The sequence below is a fragment of the Thalassophryne amazonica genome, chromosome 9 (genome assembly GCF_902500255.1).
Source record: "Thalassophryne amazonica chromosome 9, fThaAma1.1, whole genome shotgun sequence".
In the NCBI taxonomy this organism is placed as follows: Eukaryota; Metazoa; Chordata; class Actinopteri; order Batrachoidiformes; family Batrachoididae; genus Thalassophryne; species Thalassophryne amazonica.
In genome coordinates, this window is record NC_047111.1 from 74932899 (window position 1) to 74953516 (window position 20618).

Sequence of the window (20618 nt, forward strand, 5' to 3'; positions counted from 1 at the left end):
ATTTGATGCAGTTGCGCTGCTCCAGTCGTTCCGCCGTTTCCTTGCAAAGAAAAAAATGACGAGAGACTCCACCCATCCTCACACAAAGGCTGCTTACAAGCAAATGATGCAATCGACAGGCGTGAAAAAAATCATGCATTCGCACGAAGGTTCAAGGTTGGCTCATGCAAGCACACGTGATTCAAATCCATCAGGTTTTGAAAAAAAAAAAAGGTCCGATACTTTTTTAACAGACCTTGTATTTCCTCATATTCCCATCATATCCATCTTGATTAAAAGGCCCTCCACCCAAAGCATGTAATATGCTTTCTCTCTTTCTAAAAATATTGTCAGCACAGTCTCTTTGTTTACCTGACCTTTCCTTATGTCATCTTCTAAGCATAAGATGGAGACAGTAGTGTTTCTCCCTTTTCTGCTCTGGCAGTTGGCACAGATCACCAATCAGGCCTGCATGGTAGAGTGAGGCCAGACGGAAGCCACTCCTTAGTAAAAATGGTCATGACAGCCCACCTGCAGTTTGTCAAAAGGCACCTGAAGGACTCTCAGTAGGGAGGGGTGTTATTTCAAAAAATTTGGAAATCTATAAATGTTTGCATGGAATATGGAAATATACACAGAATAAACCATAGAAGGATAAATTTTGGGTCATTTGGTTCCAAAAACCCATATAGATGGAGCGTTTGAAAATTTCAAGTAACGCGTGTGTCGTATGTGCTGTTGACGTAGAAAACCACTCTGTTGCTTATAATTAGTTCATTGTGGCCATGTCATTCTTTACATGTGATGATTATACTCAACTGATAAAAAGTAAGTCCCTTTAGCTGCTCCCTTGTTTGCACTCGGGGTCACCACAGCAAATCCAAGGTGGATCTGCATGTTGAATTGGCACAGGTTTTACGCCGGATGCCCTTCCTGACACAACTCCACATTACATAGAGAAATGTGGCAGGGGTGGGATTTGAACCTGGAGCCTTCTGAACTGAAACCAAGCGCATTAACCACTTGGCCACCACCCCTGCTGATTATACTCAACTGATGTTCCTGAAATAAAAACAACATAGATTTTGTTTGTTACAATTGATTGTAACATATGTACTGAAATTAGTTTTTTTTTTTGTCAATTACTCTTAAACAAAACACCAGATAGGCTTATTGTTACTATAGAAGTTGAATATAAACTTGTGGTCAAGCAACATTTGGAGCCAAATTTCAAGTCTCTAGGTGCAGCGGTTCTCAAGATATGACATGTTCGTCGATATTTTTGGCAATTTTTGAACCCGATATCTTCACTGGCTCCGTCCATATGGGTTTTTGGAACCAAATGACCCAAAATTTATCCTGCTATGGTTTATTGTGTGTATATTTCCATATTCCATACAAACATTTATAGATTTCCAAATTTTTTGAAATAACACCCCTCCCTACTCTCAGACCATGATAAATAAAATTATCTCGTCTGAGACAAAGGGTGAACTCTTTGCTCTTTGGAGTGAATGCCAGGTGTCACTTTATAGGAAACCAGCCACCATCCCTACAGTGGTTGTGGCAGCATCATGCTGTGCGGCTGTTTTTCAGTGGCAGAACTGGGAGACTAGGCAGGTTTGAGGGAAAGATGAATACAGCAATGTACAGAGGCATCCTGGATGAAATTCTCCTCCAGATCGCTCTTAACCTCAGACTGGGGTGACAGTTCATCTTTCAGCAGGACAATGACCCTAAGCACACAGCCAAGATATCACAGGAGTGACTTCAGGACGACTCTGTGAATGTCCTTGATTGGCCCAGTCAGAGCCCAGACCTAAATCTGATTGAACACCTCTGGAGAGATCTGATAATGGCTGTGCACTGACGCCATCCAACCCGATGGAACTTGAGATGTGCTGCAGAGAGGAATGGGCAAAACTGCCCAAAGATAGGTGCTCCAAGCTTGTGGCATCATATTCAAGAAGACTTGAGGCTGTAACTGCTGCCAAAAGTTCAAGAAATTATTGAGCAAAGGGTGTTGAATACTTATATGCATGTGATTTCTTAGTTTTATTTTTAATAAATTAGCAAAAAAACAAAAAAAAAAAAAAACAAAACAAAACCTTTTTCATGTTGTCATTATGGGGTTTTGTGAATAGAATTTTTAGGGGAAAAGATTAACTTACTCTATTTTGGAATAAGGCTGTAACGAAATGTGGAAACAGTGATGCGCTGTATTATCTGAATGCACAGTAAATGGCAACAACATTTAGTATTCCATTCCCCAAACATTTGTTCTGATTTTGTGCAGTAAACAGCAAGTACATTGCTTTGTTTACATTGTAAAACGTCTTTTGTTATTTGTTTGGTTTTCTCGGCCAATAATAAATCATACAAACAAAACATAAAACGTGTATACTATGGTGGCATAATGGTTTGCACGTTGAACTGGGATGCCAGTTTGATTGCTCCCAACTGGCACTTTGATCAGATGTGCTGGAAAGGAGTGAAAGACACGTGCCGTGGGCCCTTGTACAACAAAATATAAAAAGGGCTTTCCAGTGTGGTCCTTGTTCAAACAAAAATAACTCTCATCTTCAACCGTTTATCCAGGATCAGTGCGCAGGAAGAATAATCGCAAAATACAATAAATAAATACTACAGATTGAAAAAAAAAAATCGTTATTCTGTCCCTCTCCCAAGATGGCGACCAGACTTGCTATTTAAGTGAACAATGATGTCCGCTCTAGCGTGTAATTTTTGTATCTCTATACAAACGCACTGTGGTTGGTTGCTAAGACAGCAGAACCGAGTTTAATGGGTCTCAGAGTAAACGGTTACACCAAAACTCGGACTGTGATTGGTTACAGTAGGCACAAAATTTGATGGTGCACAGAAAATGGTGTACGTCGGAGAAGTTATTCCTGTTAGCATGTTCTTGTGCTTTTTTAAATAATTTCACTTGTCGGACGGTGGGATACCTACAACTCGGAAAGTAACTGGAGCTGTAAGGTGACATTTGTGTTAGTGAAGCCGGAGCGGACTGAGCACTATGTCTCGCTGGAAGACACTCGGGTTTATCGGCGCCTCCGCTGCTGTGACCGGAGGAGTCGCGTATGGTGTTTGGCGCTTCCTGTTCTCAGGAGGAGACAGAGGAGAGATCACAGCACGGCCACAAGAGGAGCAGGAGCCAGAAGAAACTGTTACCGCTGTAGACACCCCTTCTGTGGAGGTACACATTTAAACGCAGGGGCGTACCCACTGTGGAAATGGCAATTTTGAAACTTTGATACAGTTTCGAAACATTTCAACGAAGTACTGTTTCGAAATGATTCGACACTCGTTACCTTGAAGCCAAAGTACAGCCTATCAGACATCCTTAAAATTTAAATGTAAAATTAATTTGCGAATGTTTCAACTCATTCCTATGTTTTCAGTTATCTTCGTGGTCTTAGCGTTATATTCTAGTAGTTGTCCATAAATCAAATCAAATCAATTTTATTTATATAGCGCCAAATCACAACAAACAGTTCCCCCAAGGCGCTTTATATTGTAAGGCAAGGCCATACAATAATTATGGAAAAACCCCAACGGTTGAAACGACCCCCTGTGAGCAAGCACTTGGCGACAGTGGGAAGGAAAAACTCCCTTTTAACAGGAAGAAACCTCCAGCAGAACCAGGCTCAGGGAGGGGCAGTCTTCTGCTGGGACTGGTTGGGGCTGAGGGAGAGAACCAGGAAAAAGACATGCTGTGGAGGGGAGCAGAGATCAATCACCAATGATTAAATGCAGAGTGGTGCATACAGAGCAAAAAGAGAAAGAAACACTCAGTGCATCATGGGAACCCCCCAGCAGTCTAAATCTATAGTAGCATAACTAAGGGATGGTTCAGGGTCACCTGATCCAGCCCTAACTATAAGCTTTAGCAAAAAGGAAAGTTTTAAGCCTAATCTTAAAAGTAGAGAGGGTGTCTGTCTCCCTGATCCGAATTGGGAGCTGGTTCCACAGGAGAGGAGCCTGAAAGCTGAAGGCTCTGCCTCCCATTCTACTCTTACAAACCCTAGGAACTACAAGTAAGCCTGCAGTCTGAGAGCGACGCGCTCTATTGGGGTGATATGGTACTATGAGGTCCCTAAGATAAGATGGGACCTGATTATTCAAAACCTTATAAGTAAGAAGAAGAATTTTAAATTCTATTCTAGAATTAACAGGAAGCCAATGAAGAGAGGCCAATATGGGTGAGAGATGCTCTCTCCTTCTAGTCCCTGTCAGTACTCTAGCTGCAGCATTTTGAATTAACTGAAGGCTTTTCAGGGAACTTTTAGGACAACCTGATAATAATGAATTACAATAGTCCAGCCTAGAGGAAATAAATGCATGAATTAGTTTTTCAGCATCACTCTGAGACAAGACCTTTCTAATTTTAGAGATATTGCGCAAATGCAAAAAAGCAGTCCTACATATTTGTTTAATATGCGCATTGAATGACATATCCTGATCAAAAATGACTCCGATTTCTCACAGTATTACTAGAGGTCAGGGTAATGCCATCCAGAGTAAGGATCTGGTTAGACACCATGTTTCTAAGATTTGTGGGGCCAAGTACAATAACTTCAGTTTTATCTGAGTTTAAAAGCAGGAAATTAGAGGTCATCCATGTCTTTATGTCTGTAAGACAATCCTGCAGTTTAGCTAATTGGTGTGTGTCCTCTGGCTTCATGGATAGATAAAGCTGAGTATCATCTGCGTAACAATGAAAATTTAAGCAATGCTGTCTAATAATACTGCCTAAGGGAAACATGTATAAAGTGAATAAAATTGGTCCTAGCACAGAACCTTGTGGAACTCCATAATTAACCTTAGTTTGTGAAGAAGATTCCCCATTTACATGAACAAATTGTAATCTATTAGATAAATATGATTCAAACCACCGCAGCGCAGTGCCTTTAATACCTATGGCATGCTCTAATCTCTGTAATAAAATTTTATGGTCAGCAGTATCAAAAGCAGCACTGAGGTCTAACAGAACAAGCACAGAGATGAGTCCACTGTCTGAGACCATAAGAAGATCATTTGTAACCTTCACTAATGCTGTTTCTGTACTATGATGAATTCTAAAACCTGACTGAAACTCTTCAAATAGACCATTCCTCTGCAGATGATCAGTTAGCTGCTTTACAACTACCCTTTCAAGAATTTTTGAGAGAAAAGGAAGGTTGGGTAGAGACCATAGACCATAGAGTTATAACTGTGGTAGTTGTCAGCCAGCTTCATGATAAAATTTTATTTGTATCATGATACATTTACATGACACCACTGTTCACATTATTATGTAAAAACTAATCTGTGGTAAATGTTTAACTTTAAAGAAACAAATTATTCAAAAGTTTAAATTGTAATCCTTTCTTTATCTATTTGTATATTCTATCAATCATTTATGATTATTCTGCAAGTATGGTGTCACAATATGAAAAAATAACAAAAAAATAAGATTCGAAGGCCTTACAATATGATTATCAACATATGCAATGTATCATTGTTACCTTTTGTCAATGTTAAATTGAACCCAATAATGCAGGTGCAAACAGAAGCTGATGGTAGGTACAAAAACAAGGTGATTTATTGTACTTCTCCCAAAAAAAAAAAAAAAAAAACGTTCCAAAACAGCTGAAAATGTGAACATGACCAGAATAGTACACTCCAGTGAATAGTCAGTAAAGGACACTAACTGGTAGGGCAAAACAAAATGATCAGCACCCGAACAACAAAATGACAAAGCAACATCAGAACTCACGAACTTACTCACAGATGAACCACACAAGAGAAGGAAGGAACTGGCAGTGAGCAGGGGAAGGGCGAGTGCTTAAATGCAAAATGACAAATCATAACAGGTGTGCAGACATGTGAGAACGGGAAACAACAGTGTATGTGGAAAGGAACAGAATACAAGGTGGCAAGAACTAATAAGACAGCAGCCAGAAAAATAACATAACAGACATCAAGAGTGAGTGGAAAATAAGTAATACCAATAACCAAACATAACAGCAGAAGAGGAGAAATCATAATACAAAAACAAACGTGAACCTTGACAGTGAAAACTAAGCCACAGGGTAGAAAAAAACACAATAACTAAGAACAAAATCATAAGGAGATCTGAACACAAAAGGTTATTAGAATAAACAATGAACACAAACTACAGCCACAAGGCAACGAGGAATAAGGAATACTTAGTGCGCATGAAATGGCAAAGGACGAATACAGGATCTCATCATTGACAGGGCATAATGGGCAGAACACAGGAAGAGAAATATATAATATGCACAAACACACACACACAACACTGAGTGGGGATACACACGTACACACTATAGACAAGGGAGGAACACCCACACAAAACAGAGGCATGGAGTCAACACACCCACATGCACAAGACACTAAGAGGGCACCCACATAAGACGAGAGAGGACACACCTACACGCATGTCACTGACATGCCTCCACACATCAGGGACACGAGGACAGCATACATCCACACACATGAACACAAGAGGCAATGCAAACCAAAAATCATGTCACAAAGCAAAACACAAAGGACTGAAAACAAACCAAAACCAGATGGATATATACAATAATAATAATACCCCTGGTATTTTCATTATTAAGTATTGCAGTATTATTACTATTGTTGTAGCATGTTTTTGTTGTGTTGGGGTGAGGGCACATTTTAGTGCAGAAACAACTCTCTCTCTTTCTTTCCCCTAAGATTTGGGGTCCCATCCACCAAGAAATGCATGTGTTTGGCTCAGCACAGAGGCGATGGAGTTCACTCTTACTGATCCGAATGATCTCAAAGATGCGTAGCAAGGATTATCTCCATGACAACTGTTTTTCCCCTGTGGAAAAAGGCCAATTAAGCATTTTATGAGCATTATATATATATATATATATATATATATATATATATATATATATATATATATATATATATATATATATATATATATATATATATATATATATATATATATATATACACAACCCCTGGCAAAAATTATGGAATCACCGGCCTCGGAGGATGTTCATTCAGTTGTTTAATTTTGTAGAAAAAAAGCAGATCACAGACATGACACAAAACTAAAGTAATTTCAAATGACAAATTTCTGGCTTTAAGAAACACTATAAGAAATCAAGAAAAAAAGATTGTGGCAGTCAGTAACGGTTACTTTTTTAGACCAAGCAGAGGAAAAAAATATGGACTCACTCAATTCTGAGGAATAAATTATGGAATCACCCTGTAAATTTTCATCCCCAAAACTAACACCTGCATCAAATCACATCTGCTTGTTAGTCTGCATCTAAAAAGGAGTGATCACACCTTGGAGAGCTGTTGCACCAAGTGGACTGACATGAATCATGGCTCCAACACGAGAGATGTCAATTGAAACAAAGGAGAGGATTATCAAACTCTTAAAAGAGGGTAAATCATCATGCAATGTTGCAAAAGATGTTTGTTGTTCACAGTCAGCTGTGTCTAAACTCTGGACCAAATACAAACAACATGGGAAGGTTGTTAAAGGCAAACATACTGGTAGACCAAGGAAGACATCAAAGCGTCAAGACAGAAAACTTAAAGCTATATGTCTCAAAAATCGAAAATGCACACAAAACAAATGAGGAACGAATGGGAGGAAACTGGAGTCAACGTCTGTGACCGAACTGTAGGAAACAGCCTAAAGGAAATGGGATTTACATACAGAAAAGCTAAACGAAAGCCATCATTAACACCTAAACAGAAAAAAACAAGGTTACAATGGGCTAAAGAAAAGCAATCGTGGACTGTGGATGACTGGATGAAAGTCATATTCAGTGATGAATCTCGAATCTGCATTGGGCAAGGTGATGATGCTGGAACGTTTGTTTGGTGCTGTTCCAATGAGATTTATAAAGATGACTGCCTGAAGAGAACATGTAAATTTCCACAGTCATTGATGATATGGGGCTGCATGTCAGGTAAAGGCACTGGGGAGATGGCTGTCATTACATCATCAATAAATGCACAAGTTTACGTTGATATTTTGGACACTTTTCTGATGTTTGAGGATGATGAAATCATTTTTCAAGAAGATAATGCATCTTGCCATAGAGCAAAAACTGAAAACATTCCTTGCAAAAAGACACATAGGGTCAATTTCATGACATAGGGTCAATGTCAACGAGCAGATGTGATTTGATGCAGGTATTAGTTTTGGGGATGGAAATTTACAGGGTGATTCCATAATTTATTCCTCAGAATTGAGTGACTCCATATTTTTTTCCTCTGCTTGGTCTAAAAAAGTAACCGTTACTGACTGCCACAATCTTTTTTTCTTGATTTCTTACAGTGTTTCTTAAAGCCAGAAAGTTGCCATTTGAAATGACTTTAGTTTTGTGTCATGTCTGTGATCTGCTTTTTTTCTACAAAATTAAACAACAGAATGAACATCCTCCGAGGCCGGTGATTCCATAATTTTTGCCAGGGGTTGTATATGTGTGTGTGTATATATAGCCTCTAAAGAAGTGCAATTTTCCCCATCACTCACAAGGTACTAAGTGGTACAAGCAAGTTAGGAGGAACTTACCTTTCTATCGGATCCTTTTTCTTGCCCTTTAAACTCGCAGTTCTGCACTTCAACCAACCACCTTTTTGGTTCCACTACTGTTGCTGCCTCAAATGGTGAATTAATAACAGCTCCAGGTACATCTTCTGGGTTCACAATTGGTTTAAAAGTACTGCATCCCTCTTTGTTTACATCCAAAAATGCTAGCAGTAGGCATACAAACTATCTCATGTTGCATTGCGCAAGGGCTACATCTGATCATGTGCACTGACACATGCAATTCCCTTATTAAGAAACACATTTGTTATGGAAAATGTTCAAGTCAATTGGAGATAAACCCGACTCTGAATGAATGTCTGTGTTTTGCAGTCAAGCTGGACGAAGTCATGTGAAAATCAAATACTGGTTCTGGGTCTAGACGGAGCCGGTAAGAGCTCCCTGCTGCACTGTTTGGCCTATGGCAAACTGACACAGGATGTTGAGCCCACAGAGGGCATCAACGTCTTTTGCATCAACACAGACGGCACGCGCATCGAGTTTGTTGAAGGTAAGAAGTGATGTCTCAAAGTGTTAGTGGCTGCATGAGTTTTTGCAGCACCTTTAAAGCCCGATTCAGGCAGGATTTGTTTGTGGAGAGGAGCAGTGGTGGGCACAGCTAACCAGAAAATTAGCTTTGATAACAGATAATCAGCTAACTGAAAAGTTATCTTTTATAAAGCTAAACCGATTAAACCACCCAAAAATTTATCGGAAGCTACAGATAACCGATAACTTCCAGTATTGTCTCCGGTACACTTGCAACTACTAACAAGATGATTTTGAGTTTTAACACCACAATCGCTTCTGGTAGCATCAAAGGCGACTATAGACCCAAACAATGAGTCACCACTTCTGTCTTTGGGCGCCCTGCCCACTGCCGGAAGCTGTTGTTTATTACATAGCTTCTAGCAGCGAAGAAGTTGAGCAGGGAACCTCAGCTCTCAATAACAGCGTTGCTGTGAGGCGGAGGTCTTGGAGAATAAAGCAGTGCTGGCTTATGGTTTAGTTTATAAATAAAATTAATACTGATAGAATAACTCCATTAATGTCAATTCTGTCATTTGTACAAAGTTAAAATATCTTTTAATGTTGAATAATGAACTAATTCTGAAGTTTTGTAACAAACACAGACAGATGGCCAAATGATTATGGGTAAAATGTGCCTCCACTAACACTGATTGGTTGACTCATTCATTCTATGTAAACCAACACATTAAATGTGAGCTGTGTCGTGTGTTGGTGTTTACAGATAAATTTATGTAAAATATGCCATTGTTTTATTTGTAAAAAAAAAAGGCATTTAAAAAAAAAAAAAAAAGCCAAGTTGTAATTAGATAACCATCTGATATAACCGGTGTCAAAATAAATAGAACACTGCCAACTACTGGATTCTCAGTACCTGGGGGAATACTACCATGAACACTACTGGCCAGTAGATGGCAGTAGAGACCGTGAAAACTTGGCAAAACAAAATTCCAGTTAATCCCTGTCTGCTACATTTAAGATGCGTGGAATTTAATAAACGCAAACTGAATTTCAGACATCTTATATATATTGCTCTGGAACAAAGATGACAGACAGTGTTTGACATAAGCAGGACTCTTATAGCAAAACAGGATAATGATTCCAATTGAACATAATGGAGGAGCAACCTGATTTTCTTATGGCATTTTTACATAAAACAAGCGCAATATAACAATGTCTGTAAACCCAGAGAATATATTCACAAGAGTTTTAGGCACAATATACAAAGAGTTTAATGCTATTGTCCGTGTGGAGCCTGATCAGAGTGTCTCAAATGCATTTCTTCTGTCCTGAATGTACTGAGCCACCCATAATGCACCTGGGCACAGCATGTCCACACTAAAACCTTCAAAATGAGTGCATTACTTTAAAACTAAAACATATATCTGATATTTTCAGTTTATAAAACTTCAAACGTGATGTTAATTTAAATAACTTGTCCGAAATTAGTTTGGTTAAAATTTTAACCATAAGTTAAAACTTTATGCCTCTGGATGACTTGGGTGATATTGCCAGCATATCGGTATGGGGTCAAAAGAAATGAGCCTTTTTTCTTTTTTTTGTGACCAGTTCTCCTTTGCCTGCAGAGGATAGAGCGGTTTCCTCTAGAACCAGCTCTCCTCTGTTCACGGAGGTTAGAACTGCGCATCTGCTATTAAACATTTAACAGGTAGGTGCTTAACTGATTTTAGATTTCATAGATGTTTATAACTAATTCAGCTTTGTTTACCACGTCTGGAAAAATACGTTAGCGGTCTAAAAATTATCGGACCAAAACTTATTGGAAGATAATTAGTCTGATGATGGTTTTCAAAGTTATCTGAAAAGTTAATCCGATAATGAAAACATTTTCGATAATTAGTGGATTAACAGAACTGTGCCCACCACTGGAGAGGAGTAATGTCATAGGGCACCATAGTTAAGGGCCTTTCACACTGCAAGCATCGAGGGCATTAGACGTGTCGCGGATTGCTCTAAAAAGCATTATTTTTAATAAGATGCTTCATGTTTTTGATGCGAAGCGTTGCCTCATATTTTACCCTTTTAGCGCACACCCTCAAACGAGCCTGCGGTGCCCAATTATTACCAGAGTTTCTCAGTGATTTTTAATCTCGTCTGAATGTCACATTTCAGTCATTTTTGGGGACTTGTCTGTAAATATTCTGGCTACTTTTATCTTCTGTAAAATGATCTGTAGCAGTGACCTCAGGTAGTAATAATTCTATGCATATAATAATCCCATGCTTCAGTAAATATTTCATCATATCTTGTGGAAAAAGATTTTTTGCTGACTATCTCAGGTACAGCTGGGTTTCCCTTACATATTTGCGCAAAAGTTAAGTGATATATTCAGAATGTCAACAAAGCACTATAGTGACATAAAATTACATTGTTTTCATTGAGTGATGGAATGTGACTACTGGGTAATGTCCTCTTGCGATAAATTTCATTCCAGTGCGGTTCTTGCAAGAATTGTAATTCCAATAGTCATGGCAATGGAACTCTAAGTTCAGCTGAATATTTCCATTTCTGTGCTTTTTTTTTTTTTCAAATTCAACATTGTCGTAATATTATCTCATACATTTTAATAAGCTGTCCGTCTCTTCTGTCCACATTACCACACCATGTATTTTAGAATGTCATGTGACTGTTTCTGCATGTCATGTGACCTATAATAGCGGGAAAAAGTGTTTCTATTTCAGTTTTGCAAAATATGGCTTTCTTTTAATCACCTGAAAAACATAAAAAAAAACGCTCTATCCATCTGTTCAGCTGTATTATGCTTACAGTTTGTGAAATCATGTGCTCATGTTCTTGTCAGCGTTGACCCCCCCCCCCCCCCCCCCCCCCCCCCATGCATTTTTTCTTTCATGCAGATTTAAAAAATATAAACTATTAAGAACCACATTAAATACTCATCAGTGGGATGGAAACATTATTTGGTTTCTGTTATTGAGGTCTTTGCTCTGCTTTGGCACATGCACAGTAGCTGTGGAGATGGATCCGGTCAGTCATCGAGCGGAGATTATGGAAATTTAAAAAGAAAAAAGCGCAGAAGCCTGGTAATTTATTGATTTATTTTCAGTGAGTGATGGCAGTGAGTCAGGTCTGTTTGATGCATAGCCACTCTCATCTTTATAATTTCTATTGATTTCCTATCCCATGTGAGTCGACCATAAATATTACAGACATCCTGTGGTAAACTTACATTACTCCATCTCTCCATATAAATCTAATCCAGTCTGAATAGGTTTTAAGAATACTCACACATTTGGGTTTTTATATACATCTGTTTTACATTATTAGATCTTATTCCTACAGCTGTTCCTGTTAGGGTTTGGCACTGCAGATAATCCATCTCCATCTCACCTGATCATCTTATGTCACACTAACTCCCTGCCTGTCCTCCCTCAACACATGCATAAACCTAATTTATAGCCTTCCTCTTCTCCTCCTGCCTGGTGACTTCATCCTCAGCACCATTTTCATGATACTCCCTGCAGTCCTGTTCTCTACACAGCAAAACTCTCTGTTTAGGTTCTCTCACCGGCCCGGGCTTTGCATTCTCAGGGTGCAGGACGACTTTGTGTCCCTTGGGTGAATAAGAAGTCTGCAGGTCATAAAGCTTTCTCTTATCGTGCCCTTGTTCTGTGGAATGATCTCCCTGCATCAATAAAACAGTCAGATTCTGTAGAGACTTTCAAGTCCAGACTTAAGACACACTTATTTTCCCTTTCGTATGGCTACAATACTGGCATAGTATAGTTCTACGCTTTTTACTCTTTTAATTCATTTTATTAGGAAACAGAGCGGGCCGCGGCCTCAACTTTACCTAAATTCTGGGTCTTTTAGTGAAGCTTAGGGCTAGTGGCCAGCGATCACCTTAGTATTTCCTGTTTTCTTGTTGTTTAATGCTGACACATTATACTGTATTTTTTGTCTGTCTTATGCCTGATTCTGTTTTTTTTTTTTTTTTTTTTTTCTCTCTCTGTTTAAGGTGCAGCTCTATCCAGAGATGGGTGTGGTGTTTGTGCTGGAAACGCTCCTGTCCTGTGCACCAACAGCATTTCCTGTATTTTCGTTTTGTGAATTCTTCTGTAATTTATGTCTGTAGTATGGCCCAAGCAGAGGGTCACCCCTTTGAGTCTGGTCTGCTTGAGGTTTCTTCCTCAGAGGGAGTTTTTCCTTACCACTGCTGCTCTGGGGGTTAGTAAAGTTAGACCTTAACTGTGTGAAGCGTCTTGAGGCAACTCTGTTGTGATTTGGCGCATTATAAATTGAAATTGAAAAATCTCACTTTGCCTCCTATATGCACTGTCCCTCTGAGATGCTGATTTCTAATCCTTTACGTCCACATCACTGCCAAGGAAAAGCGCAGCATCTTAAACTCTGCGACCTCCAGCGCCTTCTGTCTTTTTGTCCCTGTAACTGCCTGTATTTTGTATAACATAGCTTGTACCATCTTGTAAATGTTCTTTCAATCTTGCAGATATTCTGCTGTCACAATCACAAATCACCCCTTTGACAGACTTTTCCACCCAGTCCAATCTTCCTGCATGCTCTTCTTGTCCTCTCAACTACACTCTCCATTACCCGAGACAGGTGATCCTAACTATGTAACTTCATCCACCTTCATAAGTGTCTACTCTTTACAACTGCACTATTCCATTGTGCTCCCCTCATTCATGCACATATAATGCATCTTGCTCTGATTGGCTTTTATTCCTCTTCTTTCCAGAGCATAGCACCACCTCTCCAGGCTAGTCTCAACCTGCTCTCTGTTCTCACTACAGATCTTCTGCAAACATCACAGTCCATGGAGTCTCCTGTCTGAACTCGTCCATCACCACTGCAAACAAGAAAGGGCTCAGAGCCTATCCTTGATGTAATTCCACTTTCACTTTGAATGCATCTGCCATCCCAGCTGTGCATTTCACCATTGTCAGGTTCTCCTTATACATATCCTGCACCACCTTACCTCTCAGCACTCTTAAGACAAACATCGCATCGTAGTGCTCTTTCTCAGCATTAAACCATATTGTTGCCCATCAATGTTCATCTCCTTTCTACTCTAACGTCTACAACTCTTTTCCAATAACTTCATGCTGTGGCTGATCAAAGTTATGCTTCTGTTGTTACTGCAGCTCTGCACACCACCTTATTCTTGAAAACCTGTACCAGTACACTACACTCCTCAGACATTCTCTCACATTCAAATATTTTATTAAAAATCTGGTTCAAAACTCCACTGCCTTCTTTCCAGAACATCTACACACCTTCATTGGTATGTCATCTGGACCAACTGTTTTTCTGCTCTTTAGTCCATGGGCCAAGCAGGTGTTTGGTATCACTTAAGGGGGACTAAACGACACTAACAATCCAGCCTCAGTGTACCATGGCCTACACAAAAATGTATGATAGCCAACCCAAGGTGGCATCTATAGGCATTAGCGGTCACTGAAGAATTACATAGAGATCAAAATATAAAAATGCTCCAGTCATATTAACACGTAAACTTCATCATTTGTCTGATCATAATGATTCCAAAAAGGTATAGTTTGGACTAACTATGGCTGAATGTTATGGGGTAAAAACACCAAAAATGGTGACAAAGGTTCATTTCAGTTTGGACAGGGGTCAAAAGTTAAAGTTGCTCCAATTTTGGTAATGCTGCATTTACACACAGGCAAGACGTGTTACGAATATCATATTTGCATCACTCTTGGCACATTCCTGACATTCTTAATGTGACTTAATGCATCTGAATAGGTTTCTTAATAGTGCGTGTTGATACGTGATATTCATGATTTTCATGGAGCATGTTTTTGGCTGTCAAAAAAATCTTCCACGAATGTCACGCACCACCCTCATTGATCCGTCTTGATTAGTGGTGATCCTCAATAGAGCGTGACAGCATTCTTCTCTGACATGCGCACAATTACACTCTGCTGCACTGCATTCAGTTTCATTGCTGCAGTATGCTGAAGAAGGACAGAGACGCCATGTCGGCTAAAAGTTTCATTCCAGTGCTCCTCAGCGCGCTCCTGCAGGTGTTCCACCTGCTGCATGTGCCTTATGTTTGGGAAAACGAGCGAGACGAGACCCGCGTAGAGCCACACATCTGGCTCTCAGTCTCCTCCTCCTCTCTGCGCCACTCCATGGCACAGAGCCCAACTAAGCATGTAATCACAAAGTTCTTCTGCAGTGGCTTTTGAGGAGCAAACTGGAGCAATCTGAATTGTTCAGCAACTGACGGTTGAATGAATATGGGTGTGTGTGTGTGTGGAGACAATTTGCCTCATTCACAACGTGACAGAACTTAACGATGCAACGTGGAACATTATTCTTGACCATGCGTAATGGTTCCTGATAATTCTCCAGCAACACGTGCCATTAATCATAACGCGTGGTAACAGGTTGCAGCAGTTCCTGAGGACACCTGACATCTCTGCCTCAAATCATCACTTTTGTGATCAGCAGCCAAGAATGTATACTTCGTGGCATTTGTGACGTGCCGTCGTTATGTGTAAACGCAGCATAAAAAGTGATGCAAATTATTGGTTTTAATAGAGTTAATAGGGTTTTAAAAAGAAATGGTCTACACCATGTGTCATACTTTAACATTATACTGGGCAACATATGTCACAGAATCCAATGGATGTTGTTATTTGACCTTTTACTTTGGAGCCCAAGCATTCATCACTGTCAAAGCTATTCCATTTATTAATCCTTTTAGTTCAACCAATAATTTGCATCGCTTTTTACTGAAATTGGAGCAACTTTAACTCTTAATAAACTGAAACTGACCTTTGTCACCATCTTTGCTATCTTTACCACATAACATTCAGTCATAGATAGTCCAAACTACACCTTTTTGGAATCGTTATGATCAGACAAATGATGTGGCATAATTTTCGGTATGATTGGAGCATTTTTAAATTTTGTGCTTGTGTAACCCTTCACTAGCATACGTTTCTGTGTAGGCCATGGTACACTGAGGCTGGACTGTAAGTGTCGTTTAGTCACCTTAAGTGATAGTGATGAAGTCAAAATTTACTACCGGCTCTTGAACTACTAGCCGTCCTCACGTCATCCTTACTGTTGATTTAATCATAAAAACAGGCTTCTTTGTACAGTTTTTTAAAATGATGCTGTTTAATCTCAAAGTAAAAATAACAGCATGCTCTAAATAAACTATAAAACTCAATATTGGATGGCAGAACTACTCAGCCCCTTTAATGTAATACAACATAGTGGTCACTTTTATAGCCTGCTGACTTTCAAATTTCGAGTCGGGATGAGGCAGCACGGTGGCTTACTTATTAGCACTATTGCCTCACAGTGAGAAGGTCATGCGATCAGTTCCCACCTATGTGGGTTCCCTCTGGGTGCTCCGGCTTCCTCCCACATCCAAAGATTGTCCGTAGGTGTGCATGAATATGTTTGTCTATATGTGGCCCTGCGACAGACTGGCGTCCTGTCCAGGGTGTACCTCGCCTCACACCCTATGACTGCTGGGATAGGCTCCAGCCCCCTGTGACACGATCTTGGACAAGTGGTTGAAGATGAGTGAGTGTGAGTCAAGTGATGGCTACTTGAACGTTTATTGTCACTCGAATATTTTAAAGTTATTGTGGAAAAAGAAGACATGAAATCTACTTTATCTGCATCTCTCACTTGCCATCTGGAATTCTCAAGGCTAGATTGAACTTTTTTAAATGTAGACTCAACAACTGTAGTAGTTTACTGAGTGAGTCTGTTTGACAATTGTGTCTGTCTGCTAGTTGGAGGTAACATGGAGCTGCGACCATACTGGCAGAAGTACATTTCCAAGTCTGTGATGATGGTGTTTGTGGTGGACTCCTCTGACACAGAGCGCTTTCCCATCGCCAAGAAGCTGCTCCATGAACTGTGGAATTATGACCCTGTTTTGCCTGTAATTGTGTTGGCCAACAAACAGGTGAGTGTGACAGAAAAATACTGTAGGAGTGCTGAAAATGCTCTGGTTGTGCTTCCACTCAGCAGCTGTGGGGCACAACACACACACGCATACACACAGACAGAGACAGTGAGATATTTACACTGGAGCCAGCAGGTTGAGACCTTCTTTGTCACGAGTCATATTTTCCACGCTAGTTTGAATAACCTTTATGGAACTGAATGGAGCTTCAAGCTCTCATCTCATGGGACAATCTGACATCTCATCATGCTTTTGTTTTGTTTGTAGGATCTTCCAGGAGCCTGCAGCATCACTGACATGTTTGAAGTGTTGTCACTGGCTGAAGCTGGAGACCAGCGTAAGATATTCATCATCAGCACCTACACCAAGAAGGGCGAGGCAGAGCTCAGCTCAGGTGTACAGGATGCACAGGACCTGATCATGCAGATGATCTGTGGTAGCAATTAAATCTCACTCGTTGTTAAAGAAACACTGGTGGTTGTCAAAGAGTATGGGTTCAAATTTTATTTTATTATCTTCCAACACTTGTCATTAAAAGACTGTTGCAGCTCAAGCCACTCAATGCTGTCTTCACCACTGACAATCATTTCATAGGTTTTTTAAAAAGTAAAAAAAAAAAAAAACTAATTTCAGAACAGATGCATAAAAGTGAGCCATCTTACAAAAGGAGTTGTTGTTCAGGAGTTACAAAAAAATCCATTGTATGTTCAAAATTGCAGAAAGGTAATGCTAATAACCTACTTTGTATTTGTTAGCATGTTAGTGGTACAGCAATGTTAAATACAGTATGAAATCTTGAGATGACACTTATGGTACAATAGTTCTTATAGGAATAAAATATATGTAATACAGTGCACCTGGAAAGTATTCACAGCGCTTCACCTTTTCCACATTTTATGTTACAAGCCTTATTTCAAAATGGATGAATTTTTTTTTTCCTCCAAATTCTACACACAATACCCCATGATGACAACAATTTTTTTTGCTAATTTATATATGACTAAAACAAAACAAAGAAATCACATGTACATAAGTATTTACAGCCTTTGTTCAGTACTTTGTTGATGCATCTTTGACATCAACAAAATAGAGATGTGAAAATGGCTGTGCAATGATGCTCCCCATCCAACCTGATGGAGCTTGAGGTGCTGCAAAGAGGAATGGGCAAAACTGCCCAAAGATAGGTACGCCAAGCTTGTGGCTTCATATTCAAGAAGACTTGAGGCTGTAATTGCTGCCAAAGGTGCATCAACAAAGTATTAAGCAAAAGTTGTGAATATTTACATACATGTGATTTTTTTTAAAATTATTATTATTTTTAATAAATTTGCAAACATAATAATAAAAATTTCATGTCATTATGGGGTGTTGTGAGTAGAATTTTGAGGGAAAAACTGAATTTCATCCATTTTGGAATAAGGAATAACAAAATGTACAAAAATGAAGTGCTGTGAATACTTTCTGAAGGCATTCAATCTATCTATACTCAACAAAAATATAAACGCAACACTTTTGGTTTTGCTCCCATTTTGTATGAGATGAATTCAAAGATCTAAAACTTTTTCCACATACACAATATCACCATTTCCCTCAAATATTGTTCACAAACCAGTCTAAATCTGTGATAGTGAGCACTTCTCCTTTGCTGAGATAATCCATCCCACCTCACAGGTGTGCCTTATCAAGATGCTGATTAGACACCATGATTAGTGCACAGGTGTGCCTTAGACTGCCCACAATAAAAGGCCACTCTGAAAGGTGCAGTTTTGTTTTATTGGGGGGGGGGATACCAGTCAGTATCTGGTGTGACCATTTGCCTCATGCAGTGCAACACATCTCCTTCGCATCATCCGTGAAGAGAACACCTCTCCAGCGTGCCAAACGCCTGCGAATGTGAGCATTTGCCCACTCAGGTCGGTTACGACGACGAACTGGAGTCAGGTCGAGACCCCGATGAGGACGATGAGCATGCAGATGAGCTTCCCTGAGACGGTTTCTGACAGTTTGTGCAGAAATTCTTTGGTTATGCAAACCGATTGTTTCAGCAGCTGTCCGAGTGGCTGGTCTCAGACGATCTTGGAGGTGAACATGCTGGATGTGGAGGTCCTGGGCTGGTGTGGTTACACGTGGTCTGTGGTTGTGAGGCTGGTTGGATGTACTGCCAAATTCTCTGAAATGACTTTGGAGATGGCTTATGGTAGAGAAATGAACATTCAATACACGAGCAACAGCTCTGGTTGACATTCCTGCTGTCAGCATGCCAATTGCACGCTCCCTCAAATCTTGCGACATCTGTGGCATTGTGCTGTGTGATAAAACTGCACCTTTCAGAGTGGCCTTTTATTGTGGGCAGTCTAAGGCACACCTGTGCACTAATCATGGTGTCTAATCAGCATCTTGATAAGGCACACCTGTGAGGTGGGATGGATTATCTCAGCAAAGGAGAAGTGCTCACTATCACAGATTTAGACTGGTTTGTGAACAATATTTGAGGGAAATCGTTATATTGTGTATGTTTAAAACGTTTTAGATCTTTGAGGTCATCTCATACAAAATGGGAGCAAAACCAAAAGTGTTGCGTTTATATTTTTGTTGAGTGTATATCTGATCTTGTAAGTAATTAGAAAATGCAAGTGTGACAATAGCTACACTATACAATTGGAAGATTTGAAAAAATACCATTTGAATTCTGAGAAATATGAGAGCTCAAAAGCTCTCAGATGGTTGCACCATTTGTTCTTTTTTTTTCTGAAGAGATTTTTGAAAAATGAGATTACACATAGCACATTTTGTCAAAAGTGAGCAGATGAGCAGAGCACTTAGATTTGCTAACAGTGTTTTTATGACTAGGGTTGTTTTAAAAAATGCTATCTTTTAGAAAGCACATCTTTATCACCAACATTGTGTTAACAGTGTGTTTTGTTGTTTTTTTGCCTTTTAAATACTTACGACTTTGTCAAAGTGTAGACAACTGTAAAAACACTCAGTTATTGTTAATAGACAGTAATGGAGCCTTCTTTAAGTAGGTGAACTATAAGATGTTCTCATCAACGTCTGTATGTTAAATTAGATTTTTGCCAAAGATTGTTACAAGCTGTGTGTGTGTGTGTGTGTGTGTGTGTTGTTATGGTGTACTTAAAGCTTTAAACTGCATCTCCTTGGCCATGTAGCACTGCAAGTGATGACAAACCTGTGAAACAGCTTTGGTGTTTTCAGGTTTGACAGGCAATTTGATGGTAAAGGGACCACTTGTACAGTAATGTGATACCACTCCCTACCTTTTGTTATTGTAGGAGTGTGACTGTGGGATAACTGCTTGGAAAAAAAAAAATTCTGTGGCACAATAATTAAATGTTTAATTTTGAAAGGTGCTTCAAACTGATGCTAAAATGGGAATATAATGGGTATATTTTCCAGGTTTGTTGCTGAGCTGGTCCTTTCCATGTTTAGTTTGCATGTTCTCCCTGTATTCATGTGGGATTCCTCCAGATACACTTGCTTCCTCCCACTTCCAGAGACATGGAGGTCAGATGA

The 20618-nt window shown here is 39.6% G+C and overlaps 1 protein-coding gene across 1 annotated transcript; it reads left to right on the forward strand.

The window, feature by feature from the left end:
* The first annotated feature begins 2753 nt into the window (after positions 1-2753).
* arl9 (ADP-ribosylation factor-like 9) lies at positions 2754-17743 on the forward strand. The gene is made up of 4 exons (XM_034178403.1): positions 2754-3196; positions 8930-9107; positions 16909-17084; positions 17352-17743. Exons 1-4 carry the CDS (start codon positions 3017-3019, stop codon positions 17529-17531), a joined length of 714 nt encoding a protein of 237 aa, XP_034034294.1. The 5' UTR covers positions 2754-3016; the 3' UTR covers positions 17532-17743.
* Positions 17744-20618: the final 2875 nt, after the last annotated feature.